Raw genomic sequence first — 15,137 nt, 5'->3', positions numbered from 1 at the left:
AAAATCACTTCAAATGAAGACTTGTTGTGGTCTGAGTTTGCCAATGGTTCTCTAACCTCTTTTAGTCATTCTGTCTTTGTTATTTGAAAAGACGAAATTAAGCATGCCTCCCCTCTAGTCAGTGCCTTCACAAATTGCATTAGGAATCAGTCATTTGTCATTTCCACCATTTCAATTTTGTCCGTCGTGCTCCCCATCGGGTTTTCCCATTTTATTTGCAGGAAGTTGAAATCCCCCATTAGTATGGCTTCTCCTTTGCTACACACATTTCTAATGTCATTGTATAACAGATTATTTTGCTCAGCGTCTGAATTTGCTGGTCTGTAGCATGCTGCTATTATTATACCCTCTGAATTTTTAAAGCATAGCGCGATACTGCTGTACAAAAGAGCTGGTACATGTGTGATTATGTCACCTACCAGGCCTGCTGCTGCCTCCCCCAGTGCACGCTACTACATATACAATGCCTATAGAAAGTCTACACCCCTTTTCAAATATTTTAACTTTTGTTGACTTATGGCCTGGAATTGAAATGCATTATTTTTTATTTTTTTCATTTGTCTACACATCCTACCCCACAACTTCCAGGTGAAAAAAATATTCTAGAAATTTGTAGAAAATTAATTAAAAATAAAAACTGAAATAGCTCGGTTGGATAAGTGCCCACCCCCCTTGTAATAGCAATCCTAAATTAGCTCAGGTGTAACCAATCTCCTTCAAAATCTCACATCAAGTTAAATGGCCTCCACCTGTGTTAAATTGTAGTGATTCACATGATTTCAGGATAAATTCAGCAGTTCCTGAGGGTAGTGCATTTCAAAGCAAAGACTCGACCATGAGCACCAAGGCGCTTTCAAAAGAACTCCAGGACAAAGTTGTCGACACAGATAAGGAAATGGGTATAAAAAGAATATCAGAGGCCTTGAATATCCTTTGGACCATAGTCAAGACGATTATTAAGAAGTGGAAGGTGTATGGCACCACCAAGACCCTGCTTAGATTAGACTGTCCCTCCAAACTGGATGACCAAGCAAGAAGGAGACTGATCAGAGAGGCTACCAAAAGGCCAATGGCAACTTTACAAGAGCTACAGGCTTTTATGGCCAAGACTGGTCAGTGTACATGTGACAACAATATTCCAAGAACTCCACAAATCTGGCCTGTATGGTAGGGTAGCAAGAAGAAAGCCCACCTTGAATCCCGTTTGAAGTATGCAAAAAACTTCTGTAGCCATGTGGTCTGATGAAACTAAAATGGAACTTTTTGGTCTAAATGCAAAGCGTTATGTTTGGCGCAAACCCAACACAGCATATCACCCATAGAACTCCATCCCTACTGTGAAGCATGGTGGTGGCAGGATCATGCAATGGGGATGTTTCTCATGTCAGGATAGAGGGGAAAATGAATGGAGCAAAGTACAGAAAAGTCCTTGAGGAAAACCTGCTGCCCTTGCAAGAAAGCTGAAATTGAGACAGAAGTTCACCTTTCAGCAGGACAACGACCCAAAACACAGCCATAGCTACACTGGAGTAGCTAAAGAACAAAAAGGTAAATGTCCTTGAGTGGCCCAGCCCTGACCTAAATCCAATCGAAAATTTGTGGCATGACTTGAAGATTGCTGTCCATCAACGCTCCCACAGATCTTGAACAGTTTTGTAAAGAAGAATGGTCAAATATTGCCAAATCTAGGTGTGCAAAGTTGGTAGAGACCTATCCCAACAGACTCACCGCTGTAATTGCTGCCAAAGGTGCTTCCTCCAAGTATTAACTCAGGGGGTGGATTCTTATCCAATTATGATCTCTCAGTTTTGAATTTAATATATAACTTTTTTCCCCTTAATAGTGTGGAGTATGGTGCATAGATAAGTAGGGAAAAAAATCCTCATTTAAATGCATGAAACTCTGAGGCACTGACACACAAAATGTGAAAATTATTCAGCTATTATTATTATTATTACTTTTTTTAGTGTTTAGTTAGCTACACTCACATTCAATTACGTAGCTGGTCTCCAGGGTAATATGATTGGCATTTAGTCTAACCAATGAAAATGCGTAAAAGTTGGAAACAGTTCTTTATTGACTGATCTCTTCAGACCAGCAAAAATGATGTGGGAGGCAGGAAGGAGCATGGAGCATGATGGAGGGTGGAGGGAGGGTGCACAAAATGATTCCTTTTTGTCTGATGTACGAAGATATCCTAATATGGACACTGTATGAGCGGAATTATGTCACCACTCCGCTCACATTCTCTGGTCTGGATGCTGTGCTGGTGTCAGAGAGGCAGCGGTCCCTTGAACAGCAGGCTAGTCGGCTTTCCAATGTCCTTTTAGAGAAATTAGCACAAGACACACAACAGCTGCCTTCAGCCTATCCCAACAGAATCACAGCTGTAATTGCTGCTAAAGATGCTTCCACCAAGTATTAACTCAGGGGGGTGGAGACTTATCCAATTACGATCTTTCAGTTTTGTATTTTTAATATTTAATTTTTTTCTCAATAAAAACTTTTTTTTCCCTTAACAGTGTAGAGTATGATGTGTAGATAAGTGGAAAAAAATCCTCAATTAAATGCATGAAACTGAGGCACTGACACAAAATGTGAAAAAAGTTCAAGGGGGTGTAGGCTTTCTATAGGCACTGTATATCCCATTCGGTAATAGTTCAATTTTGTACTGGAAAGAGAACATGCATTTTCTGTGTTATGGTAAACAACTTGATGCAGAAACATGAAAGTGCATCACAAATCAGACAGGATTTATTTTTATCCCAGCTAAAAAATATACTAATTGCATTGTATTGCCTTATAAATTTATTTAAGATACTTGTGACAAAATTCCCATTGTGTTTTGGGTTTCAGTTGAAATCAATGTAAAAACATAAATGAAACGAATACACTATCCAAATGCTATTTGAAAACAGATACCTCCACTGTAGTCTACAAATTCAACATGCTGTAGCCTTTTTCTTCATGTGGTAGAAGAATTTATCATCTTGTGAAATATTGCAACTGAGTGGATTAATCTTGTTATTTGTTACTGCATGGATATCAATGTGTGTCTAGCAGTTCATGATGCTTTTAGTCCAAATACTGGTCAAATATACATTAGGCCTAAGCCCAGCCCTTGCAGGTATTGTAAAATATATGCTGACCTCAACTTGAACCTCCAGGACTAAGTCATAGCTTGAATGTACCAAGTCTGAGTGCATCTCTGTATGATACCATTACAATGTATGTATTAGGCAAAAAGAGGTAGATAACCAAGGCTTAAAAAAAAAAAAAATCACATTCATCAGCATTTCTCACACGTGCCTTATCATTTTGCTGTTGTAGTTTTTTCAGACTTTCATTTCACTTTGTCGACAAAAATGTATCCTGCCATCACGCCAGCGATTAACTTCCTGTGCTGCAGTTTTGTGTAACACTTTATTCAGGTGACCACTAATACAGGTTTTGTGTAGTGTGAACAGATTTAATCGTCAAATCCAAACAGTTTGCTCACGTTTTAACCCCTTTACAGTCACAGGCTACTTTATATTCTCTTGAAGTTTTTAAGTCCTTTTTTATTTTATGGAGAGTGTGACTTTCAAATAATACTGATTGTTAACTGTGCATGTTTTTCTCTTCAGGTATTGCAACCCTTTTCTTCATTGTAAATGTATGTGGTACCTACAGTAGAAGAGAATGCTATAAATAAATATACAAACTTGGTCAGAGAATGTAATGGTTTTCCTGTATTGTATGTTTTAAATTTATTTACAGAATTCTACATCAGCAAATACACTCTTGTTAAGGGTTAGGGTTAGGATGCTCACTGTAAAAAAAAAATATAACAGAAATAGATAGCCGTGTCTGCAGTTATTCCTCCTTTTCTTCCACCGCCTCCCTTTTCACCTCTGCATCCACCTCATTCACCTCTGCATCCACCTCATTCACATCTGCAGCGTCCTTGTTCACAGGGAGCACAGCCTCTTTTTCCTGTACTTCTACAGATAGTTCTAGAATCATTGAAAAAATGGTTAGTATTCAAAATGCTAGTGATGTGTCAATTTTGTCAAAATTTTGTTTTCAACTCATTTAGATATTCTCTATTGAAATCAAGCAATTTAAAAAGAAAAGCTGCAGGACAGTTTATTTTTTTGTGCATATGAACATCTTCAGATGTATTTCAGTAAATTGTGGAATATACTGTACATGAAAATGTTATAAAACAGGTAATATTTTAGAGCATTTCTATTCTGTGTCTGGTTTGTTTCAAATTGCATTTTTTTTTTTTTTTATCATTTGGTCTGGTCAAGTTTCTGAAATATGAAAAGTGATTTTAGAAGAAAACAAGATCTTCAAACATTTCTGTGAGAGGTCAAAATGACATTGCAGGCAATGACATATGTGACACCTGACATTTATTTCTAATGATAATATTATTAACAGATATCTCTGTAACGATACTGCACATACAGACAGTAAACTTTGTAAAAAAGCAGAGATGAAATGGACAGTATGTACTTTTCTGTAATCAGTAGTTCAGTCTATTATTTCACAAATAGTGTAATACTGCACATATTGGTTAAATAGCAAAGTACCCAGAAACAGACTTGATTATTTCCTGTAAATAGAATTGTTGTCTTTGCAGCACTACATTTCTGTATTTGACCACATTTCTATATATTGATTTCCTGGGCTTCATTCCCTTCAAATTTAAATAACCTACTGCTAAGATGGTTGGTGTTTGAAAAACAAAGGCGTATTATGCCATTTCACGTGTATTTGCAAACAGGATTGGCATACTCAAATCTATTGGAACTCATATCTGCTCCATTATAGGATTGACCACTTCTGCTCAGCCTTAATGCTGATGCTCACCTTTAACTAGCAGATCCTCTTTCTTGTCCTGTTTGGTAACTGGGGCCCAGAGTGTCACTTCTGTAACTTTCTCTGCTTTCCACTTGAGCACAGGGACAACAAGTGGCTCCTCTTCCTCACCTTCTGCCTTGTCCTGTGATGGGTTAAGAAGAGTTGTTCATACTCAAAGATTCAAATGCAAATAAAGTTATAAATCTGTAGTGATTTAACATAGGATATCTATTTTTGGGGTTTTCCTGAACTACTAAAATACTGCAAGATGCGCATTTGTCAGCAAGGTAATTGAGGAACTTCCGGTCACAATGGGTGCCATTTCCAGTAAGACCAATGCTAAAAAAACAACACCTCCAGGACACATATAAGGGGTATGCACTGTATATATTACTATGCATTTAAAAGAGACCCACAAACATTAAACTCATACAGCATGCACTGATGAAGAAATGTATTTGACATGCTGTTTCTATCTAGAAAGCTTATGACCAGGAACATACTCAGTTTCTTCCACAAAACACACTTCAACAAAGCCTGTATGTAGTGCACCTCTACTTCATCTGCCTCCATGGAAAGCCTTCAGTGGTATAAGGGACAGTATAAGATAAGACGGGGTTCAGCAGCTTCTCATCTTTTTAACGGATCTTGCTTAGAACTGGCTACATTCAAAATGGATGGATTAGTCAAATGTCTGTTTTCATTGGTATCAGACTAAATATTTTCAGCACTCACATATCAATCACAAAAGCAAAATAAGACATTGGATTAGGGTGTGCAATGAGAACTATCAAAAAGAAACATGAGTCCACAGTTATCAGGGTGCTTAAACCAAAATGCAACTTTTGTAAAAAACAAAACAAACAAAAAACTTAATATTACTAGTAATTTTGATGGTTAATTTAGGAATGTAAAGTGGTAAAGTTGATTACTAGTTCCATAACATTTACAGATTTATTTTCTTTTTACAAAAAAAAAGTAAAAACTGTTATGTTTGACTACATTATTAATCTAACAGAATTAAATCCATAGTGACATCACAATGCACAACATCAGGGGTATGTTCAAGTTCGCCTCAAACTACCAATAAAAGTATATTAGCCTTTTGCCAACAAAAGAAAAAAGCTGCCTAATTTTTGAAAAGTTAAGCACACTTTCCTAACATAATATTTAGCTGAAACTGATTAAAAATGTTTAAAAATTCACCCCTGGAAATTTTACACTCTAAATGGTTGCGTCATACACACTTGTTGTTTTTCTCTTCTGAGTTGTGTACAATAAATAAGGAAAATAATTGACATTATAATGTTGCAGATCAATGCAATGTTTGCAAAAAACACATTGCTTTACTTTTGCTGTAGTCCACTTGTTCATATCGCAGCATTTTTATTTTCAATATATACCGATAGTTTTTAATAGATTTTTTTTTCACACATCATAGGTAAATCAACTAAGGAATTACTTTTTTCAAACTATAACACAGTTTGTCAACAGAAAGATAACTATTCTTCTAAGCATCGCAGTGTACCCAGTTTAAGTTCCTTCCTGCAACAATGTTTGCACTTTGATTGAAATGAGTGGCCTAATGTGGGAAAAGAAAACAAGTATGGTTGCAAGAGGGAGCGTGAGCTGGATACAATACATTCATATCCTCAAGAATTATTTTTCTCCTGGCAAACGCTTCCGAGTAAATGTTGAGAAATGTATTGCACAGTTGATTTATGTCCATAATGTGTGCTTAAAAATTTAAAAATATAATGCTGTGATACAGGCAGCACTGGGCATAGCAAGGTAACATGGTTACAAGGTAAATTGTTACTTCTGAATCAAAATCTCAGCAAGGGTCCACTACATTACAGCACTGATATGCATTTGTGCTGTATCTCCAGACGTGCTTACCTGCTCTGTATGTACATACTTCCCATGCTGTTCACAGCCGATGTCAAAAACATATTTTCCAGGCCCCAAAGGCTACAAAGAAAACAAATATTCCTAGCAGGTTAAGCAGTCTTTTATACTATTTAAACACCCCCCATACAGACTGGTATTTCAGATTCACGTTACAGAACAGAGCTTACATTTAGTCAGATGGATAAGAAAAAAAAGCTTCTTAAAACAGTTAACACAATTTCTTAACATTGTAATTAATTAACATCAAAGTAATAACAATTTAGGTGATTTGTTCAGAATCTTACATAGATTTAGTCATTGAATATAAGTAGCAATAATAAAATGTTGATAAATTTAGGTTCATTTCCAGTCATGCTTAGTAATAATTAGTATGTTTAGTACAATAAAGTACATTTTTTGTATTATATATTTGGATTGCATAATTTTAACAAAAGTTTTTAATTTAGAAAAATCCCAACATGTTTAAAAATAATGCAAAACAATTGGAATTTTACAACAGTTTCTTACTAATCCTTAACTATATTGAAAAAGCTTATAACAAATTCACAGCTTGAAATCCTAATTCTGAACTGCTTAATTCTACCAGCAGCAATTTGTGTAGAAATTGTCCCCTGACCCCAAATATAAACAGGATATAAACACAAATGTGAAAAAAACATTTTTTTTACAAAAATATAATCTAGTCTAGAGTGTATCAGATGTGCTGGTGAAAATATGTATAATCACAATCAGTTGGTTTAGGTCATGAGAATCTATTATATTTAGAACTTCCATTCTGCTATTATAAACATCTTTATAATTTGCATTACCCTTGACTTGTCTAATAATGGGTTTAGAGCTACCTTAAAGTCCTCTCCCACAAAAAGCCATCCAACATTTAGAATTTTGATATAAGTTTACTTTCCTACTGGAGGTGCAATACATGTTAATAATTATAACCAAAATGTGGAAAACACTAATTCATTATTTTAATAAAAGGTGACATTCTTAATTTAAACCTTTATTATGTAATATAGGTTATATAGTATGACATGAAAATATAACAGTAAATATGTAAGTAACTCTATACTATATAACTATTTATAAGGCTTTTTATAAGGCTTGTAAAATAAATCTGAGATTTTCAGATAGGACATGGCATGTATATATCTAGATTTCCATTACATGAGAGTAGATGTTAAAACTTAATGCTGATTTGAACTAGGCTCAGATAAACTAAGACGTGGCTTTACATTAAACCAATGTGATCCATCTGCCTCTCCATCCACATGCGTTTCTTTCCATCTGATGATGCAGATATCCTTCTGCCTGGTGTTCTGCCTGGTGTAATGCTGGCTCCAGGGAGTAGTTCATTTTGCTTCCCCAGCACATCAGCACACACAACGGCTGTGATGCTGGCTCCGGGGATCAACCCCAGTGTAGTCTCCTCAATGCATCAACATGACAACTGGCTGGATTGAGCTAGGTAGGGTACATCTCTGGGTTCTTCAAGTGGGCACTTTCTATCCTCTGTGTTTCGTTGACTAGCCCACGACACCTCAAGAGGGCTCAACAGTGATTCTGGCGTCCCACATCACCCCCATCTATCCCCCACTCAGCTCAGCCCAGCTTACTTACCTGTACATCAGCGTTGCTTTCTTTCTATTGTGCTTTAGCAGCTAGTTGAGCATACCAAAGTTTCTTCCTCTCATATGCCTCATCCACAGCATCCTCTCATGGCACTGTTAACTCCACCATATGAACAAGGTGTGCTGATCCAGACCAGTGGTGGCAATCTCAGGTGGAAAAATAAGCCGTTTACAAACATCTGCCAGCATTTTCCAGTCTCTAGCAGCTTCCAGTTGTCCTGGGCGAGGATTGGTTTTAACAACACAGCATCTGGTCATGGCGCCAAGTAAACCGTCCTTGGCTAAGACCCACCTTACATCCTGTCAAAATGTGCCTTAATGTTGCATGTGATTAACATAAAAGACATGAGGGATCCTCACCCATCCAGAGATTTAGGTTCTGTGGTGATGGGAGAACATCATATGTTGATCTGATAAGGAAACTGATCCTGCTTTGTTCCATTGTCCATAGGTCTTGCCAACCAATCTTGCGTTGTTCCACACTCTCCTATATCCATTCTCCCTGCTTGGCTGGGAAACGGCCTTTACACATCTCATCCTCTCCTTGCTTTTGCACCTTGTTGACTACCAGCTTCCTCCTTTGAGCTGGGGCTGTCCTGTGCCATTTAGGAGGAGCTGAACTGAGACCAAGACCCCCTCTTCCATGCTGAACTTGCCCCATACTATCACTGATTTCAAGGGCAGCCTTAGCATCTTCCACAGCTTTCTTTGCCGCCCACTTTCTTCCAGTTTTCAACACAGGTGCTGCCTCCCTTAAGCATTTGTCGAGTGAATCTACTAATGTCATTTCCAGTCGAACTTTGGTGCACTTAAATTCCTCGGTTAGAGCAGAGATTGGTACCTGCAGTATTCCTTTACCATAAAGTTCCACTCTGCTGAGACAGCGTGGAACTCCCAACCATTTCCTTAAGTATGAACTGATTAAAGGTTCCAGCTTCTCAACTGTTGTCAAGAAAACCTCCTACACAGTCAGTGGCCACAGCAGTCTTGGCAGTAGACCAAACTGAAAGCACCAGAGTTTCAGTTTGCCCAGTAAAGCACTGCTGTCTATGCTCTTCAACCCACTGCTTGTTGTCTAACTTCTCCCACACAAACTGTATCCTTTAGATCCCTGTCGTACCATCTCCCAAAACTTTTCACTGGCTTCTTGGACATTGTTGGTATTGCCACACCATTAATGTAGAACCTTGTATCTACTACTTTACCTTTAATTATAAAGATGCTCCTTGATTTTGTGGGCTTGAATTGCACTTGTGTCCATTCAATATTATTGGTTGATTTGCCCAATAACCGATTAGTGCAAGCTACTGTTGTAGTCATTGTTGTCATGTCATTCATGTATGCTCCAACTGGTGGTAGTCGCATTCCAGAAGCTAAGTGCTTTCCTCCCACTACCCATTTTGATGCCCTAATAATTACTTCCATTGCCATGGTAAAAGCCAGTGGAGAAATGGTACTTCCTGCCATTAATTCAACTTCTAGACACTGCCATGTAGTGCTGAATTCTGAAGTTGAAAAACTAAATTACAAATCTCCAAAGTAGGCTTTCACTAAATTTGCTATTGTCATCGATACGCTGAAAAAATCAAATGCTCCCCAAAGAATTTCATGTGGCACTGAACCATATGCATAAGCCAATTCCAGGAATGTCACATGGAGCTCCTTCCTCTCCTTTTTTGCTGATTGAATTTGTTGCCAGATTACACTGATGTGTTCTAAGCATCCTTGGAAACCTGGATGCCTGCATTTTTTTTACTGAAGTGTCAATGAAGCAGTTCTTTAATAGGTAGGTTGACAATCTCTGAGCAATAATGCGGAAGAAAATCTTGCCTTCTATGTTTAATAGGGAAATAGGATGAAACTGACTGATGCTTCTAGAATTTTTTTCTTTTGGTATAAAGACTCCACCTGCTCGGTGCCATGTTCTTGGTACAACCTGTTTTTCCCATGCCACTTTCATCAATTTCCACAGGATTCGTAAAACTCCAGAAGCACTCTTGTATACTCTGCACGGAACTCCATTAGGCGCTAGAGATGATGAGCTTTTTTCACAGCTTGCTCTACTTCTTTCCACTTAGGTGCACAGTCCTCCATTTGGTATTCAGGTGGATTGATAGGTGGGATGTCTGAAGGAACTGACATACTGTATGCTCCTGCCTTTTTTAATATGTATGCGTTTCCTCCAAATATCCAGCTCAAACTTAGATGATTTTAGTGTGCCATTTTTCTCAGTGGTGAATATCTTCTTTACAAATTTGAATGGATTTTTATAAAAGTTAATTCCTGCACGCTCTTTCTTTTTGTAGCGTTTACGTAGGCGCTCAGCTCTGCGCAATGTTGCAAGCTTATCTTTTATGACTCTTTGTAACAGATTGAGTCCCTCCTTCTGACTTTGTTCTGCTCTTCTCCATTGCTTCCTCAGCTGCATCCTTTCTCTAACTAAGCGTTCAATCGCCTGCTGCCGTCCAGACTTTCCAGGAATAGTTTGTACTTTTTCCTTCCCTTTTTCAACTCAAAACCTCTCGCTTCCATATGCGTAGATGATGTCCCCAATATATTATTTATATAATAAGCATCTAATTTGAAAATATAGTTGTTCTTTTATGCATGCATTTGTGCATACAATTATATTTTACTGTAAAACTTTAATAAAAATAAAAACTAAAATCAGTTCATTCCAGAATTAACTAACTCATTTAAAATGAACCAGGTATGATGAATAAATGCATCCATTTTTTATTTCAAGTCTGAAGGCAATAGTAAAATTAATTATATTGTTATCCAAAAGGAGCTGCAAGCTGGTGCAGTGTATATTTTGTGTATATCCTTCTCTTTGTACATGAAACTTACATTGTTGTTAAGAAAGTTTCCTTGGAATCTGTGGTTGGCGTGGATCAGTTCTCCAGCTGCCTCCTGTTTCCCTTGTCTCCAGCTGCCCACGTATGTAGAGCCTGTTTTGGCATATGTGTACACACCTTGTCCATGCCTGGAAGAGAGCAGCAAAAGCAATCAATAGTATAGGCTCATAGGAAGTATTTTGAAAGAGACATAGCCATATCGTGACTCAATAGTGACGATGTCATTAAATGCACTAGTATTTCTCTACACAAGCAAATTATACCCAATGAGAGAAATGTGTCAGTTAATTGATTTTAAACCTCAGCAGAACCTATTTTAAAGATTAATGATGGAGACAAACAACTGGACAAACTCTGCCTTGATGCCTCTCAATGAAGCAGCGGGTAGGGTCATCCTACCTTACATAATTTCCAGTCAGAAAACAATTTACCTATCTGGTGACTGACATGCAACCCTCCCTTCAATCCACTGTCAACCATAAATATCTTAAAATACTAAAAGAGGTGGAGAGACACATGGAGAGGGGGACAGTGATGCCCGCCTTGCTACAAACCCAAATCGATACAATTAAAATGCATGTCCTGCCCTGAATGAATTTTATTAGTGCTATGATCCCCCCTACCATGGGCTTCCGGGCTAAGATTGATTCCTTAATTCGGAAATCTCTGTGGAATGGCAAACACCCACAAATTAAACAGAATACACTACAGCACACAAAAATGGAAGGTGGCCTAGCAGTCCCACACTTTAAGCTGTACCCCTGGGTTTTTCAATTACGTTCACTAAAAATATGGATAAATCCACTGTCTGCAGTTCCCTGGAGAGAAATCGAGATAGTATTAGTTTCTCCTATTAGACTACAAGATATTTTATCTGTAGTCTCTGTGACAGGGTAGCCGGGCGGTGACGTCAGGCCAGATGCAGGAAGAAAACACAAAGCAGCAAGAAAATATTTAAACACAAAAACACTCTGCACACAGAGCAAAACAAAAGTTTTAAATAAAAACCACAAACACAAAACTGAAAAGGTCAGGCTGGGCAGATTGCTGTCAATGTTTGTATTCTTTTTGTTTAATTTCACTATGTAACACAATTTTTGTTCCTGGGTAGTAAGTGTTATTTCCAAATTGCTTATGCCTCAAAAGTATAGAAAATGGCTATGTGATGAGTCAAAGGGATTTCGGTCTGTGATTCAGCCTCCCGACAGTAGATGGCATCAAACCAACTCGGGACTTCCCTTACCAAGATCTCGTGACCATGGCAAAAGTCATCTTTTTGAGGGGCGGCACCTTGGTGAGGGGCGGAAGTACGAGTATGTAAATTCCAGCCACTTGAGTCAAGTGAATGATAAGGACACTTGTCAGTTGGGGATTGGTGTTCCACTGACTACAGAGGCGGGACATTACATACTAAAGGGAACGACCTACTGTGGTCGGGGTTGGTCCGAAAGTAAAATAGGCGGAGTAACGGGTGGAGGGAGAGACTAGTTTGGTGCAGCGGGATTTTTGAAAACACTAACATTTCTTTTTTTGTAGGATATAGACCATTGGATGTCACAGCTTTTAAGATCACTATCCAAGAAGTGTTTTTACATATACTGTAGGTTTATACAGTGTTATCCCACCCTAACACCATGTGTGAGGCGAGAGTGTATTAAATGGAATGTCCAGACAGTAATTTATGTGTACAGAAATAAAACAATTTATTTTTATTATCTATACACAACAAAATAATTAAATAACAAAAGAAAACAAAACGGCATGAGGGAGGGAGTGGAGGGGTGAAATCCAAAACAGATCGTGAGAACTCGTCTTTAATCGTCTTCGTGGCGAACCATACACAAACAAAAAAAAGACAAAAGAAATGTTAGTGTTTTCAAAAATCCCGCTGCACCAAACTAGTCTCTCCCTCCACCCGTTACTCCGCCTATTTTACTTTCGGACCAACCCCGACCACAGTAGGTCGTTCCCTTTAGTATGTAATGTCCCGCCTCTGTAGTCAGTGGAACACCAATCCCCAACTGACAAGTGTCCTTATCATTCACTTGACTCAAGTGGCTGGAATTTACATACTCGTACTTCCGCCCCTCACCAAGGTGCCGCCCCTCAAAGAGATGGCTTTTGCCATGGTCACGAGATCTTGGTAAGGGAAGTCCCAGTTGGTTTGATGCCATCTACTGTCGTGAGGCTGAATCACAGACCGAAATCCCTTTGACTCATCACAGGCTATTATTCCCCACAAACTTTGCTTTTGTGACCAGGACAGTGATATTTTCAAATTTACCTATTTCCAATGAGAAAACGGGCAAATTTGTGTCTTTTCGTTCACATAAAGTCAGAAAAAAACAACATATGAATCCAAATTAACATGTATTTATACTAAAGTAATACAAAAATGACTACAAAAGATTTAGAAGTGAGTAATTTTTCGAGATTTACGATTATACTGTAAATCACTTTCACGAATCAGCCCCTAAATGTAGTCTCCCATCATGTTCTCGTTATACTGTCCTTGGTAGCGGCGTTCAAAGTCCAGTATATCCTGGTGGAAGCGCTCGCCTTGCTCCTCCGAGTACGCTCCCATGTTCTCCTTGAATTTATCAAGATGAGCATCAAGGATATGGACTTTGAGGGACATCCTACAGCCCATTGTGCCGTAGTTCTTCACCAGAGTCTCAACCAGCTCCACATAGTTTTCGGCCTTGTGATTGCCCAGGAAGCCCCGAACCACTGCGACAAAGCTGTTCCAAGCCGCTTTCTCCTTACTAGTGAGCTTCTTGGGGAATTCATTGCACTCCAGGATCTTCTTTATCTGTGGTCCGACGAAGACACCGGCTTTGACCTTTGCCTCAGACAGCTTAGGGAAGAAGTCTTGAAGGTACTTGAAGGCTGCCGACTCCTTATCTAGAGCTCTGACAAATTGTTTCATAAGGCCCAATTTGATGTGCAGTGGTGGCATCAGCACCTTCCGGGGTCCACCAGTGGCTCCCACTTGACGTTGTTCCTCCCCACAGAGAACTCGGTCCGCTGTGGCCAGTCCCGCCTGTGGTAGTGCGCCTTGGTGTCCCTGCTGTCCCAAAGGCAAAGATAGCAGGGAAACTTGGTAAAACCGCCTTGGAGACCCATCAGGAATGCCACCATTGCAGCCTCTTGATGCCACCTCAGAAAAATGCAGATATAAGAACATAAGAACATAAGAAAGTTTACAAACGAGAGGAGGCCATTCGGCCCATCTTGCTCGTTTGGTTGTTAGTAGCTTATTGATCCCAAAATCTCATCAAGCAGCTTCTTGAAGGATCCCAGGGTGTCAGCTTCAACAACATTACTGGGGAGTTGATTCCAGACCCTCACAATTCTCTGTGTAAAAAAGTGTCTCCTATTTTCTGTTCTGAATGCCCCTTTTTCTAAACTCCATTTGTGACCCCTGGTCCTTGTTTCTTTTTTCAGGCTGAAAAAGTCCCTTGGGTCGACACTGTCAATACCTTTTAGAATTTTGAATGCTTGAATTAGGTCGCCACATAGTCTTCTTTGTTCAAGACTGAACAGATTCAATTCTTTTAGCCTGTCTGCATATGACATGCCTTTTAAGCCCGGAATAATTCTGGTCGCTCTTCTTTGCACTCTTTCTAGAGCAGCAATATCTTTTTTTATAGCGAGGTGACCAGAACTGAACACAATATTCAAGATGAGGTCTTACTAGTGCATTGTACAGTTTTAACATTACTTCCCTTGATTTAAATTCAACACTTTTCACAATGTATCCGAGCATCTTGTTAGCCTTTTTTATAGCTTCCCCACATTGTCTAGATGAGGACATTTCTGAGTCAACAAAAACTCCTAGGTCTTTTTCATAGATTCCTTCTCCAATTTCAATATCTCCCATATGATA

General features: G+C 38.7%; 1 protein-coding gene across 1 annotated transcript in view; it reads right to left on the bottom strand.

The window, feature by feature from the left end:
* Positions 1–3,567: 3,567 nt before the first annotated feature.
* LOC121327703 (radial spoke head 1 homolog) overlaps positions 3,568–15,137 on the bottom strand; it is a 36,896-nt gene continuing 25,326 nt past the window's right edge. Inside the window, exons 5-8 of the mRNA XM_041271850.1 lie at positions 11,241–11,376; positions 6,751–6,822; positions 4,861–4,993; positions 3,568–3,995 (exon numbers count right to left, since the gene is read on the bottom strand). Coding sequence (XP_041127784.1) covers positions 3,856–3,995; positions 4,861–4,993; positions 6,751–6,822; positions 11,241–11,376 — 481 coding nt within the window. The 3' untranslated portion in view covers positions 3,568–3,855. The remainder of the gene's footprint in view (positions 3,996–4,860; positions 4,994–6,750; positions 6,823–11,240; positions 11,377–15,137) is intronic.

This window comes from Polyodon spathula, chromosome 15 (assembly GCF_017654505.1).
Source record: "Polyodon spathula isolate WHYD16114869_AA chromosome 15, ASM1765450v1, whole genome shotgun sequence".
Classification (NCBI taxonomy): domain Eukaryota; kingdom Metazoa; phylum Chordata; class Actinopteri; order Acipenseriformes; family Polyodontidae; genus Polyodon; species Polyodon spathula.
The sequence above is the reverse complement of the archived record's forward strand: the minus strand, read 5'-3'. Positions and strand labels throughout refer to the sequence as shown.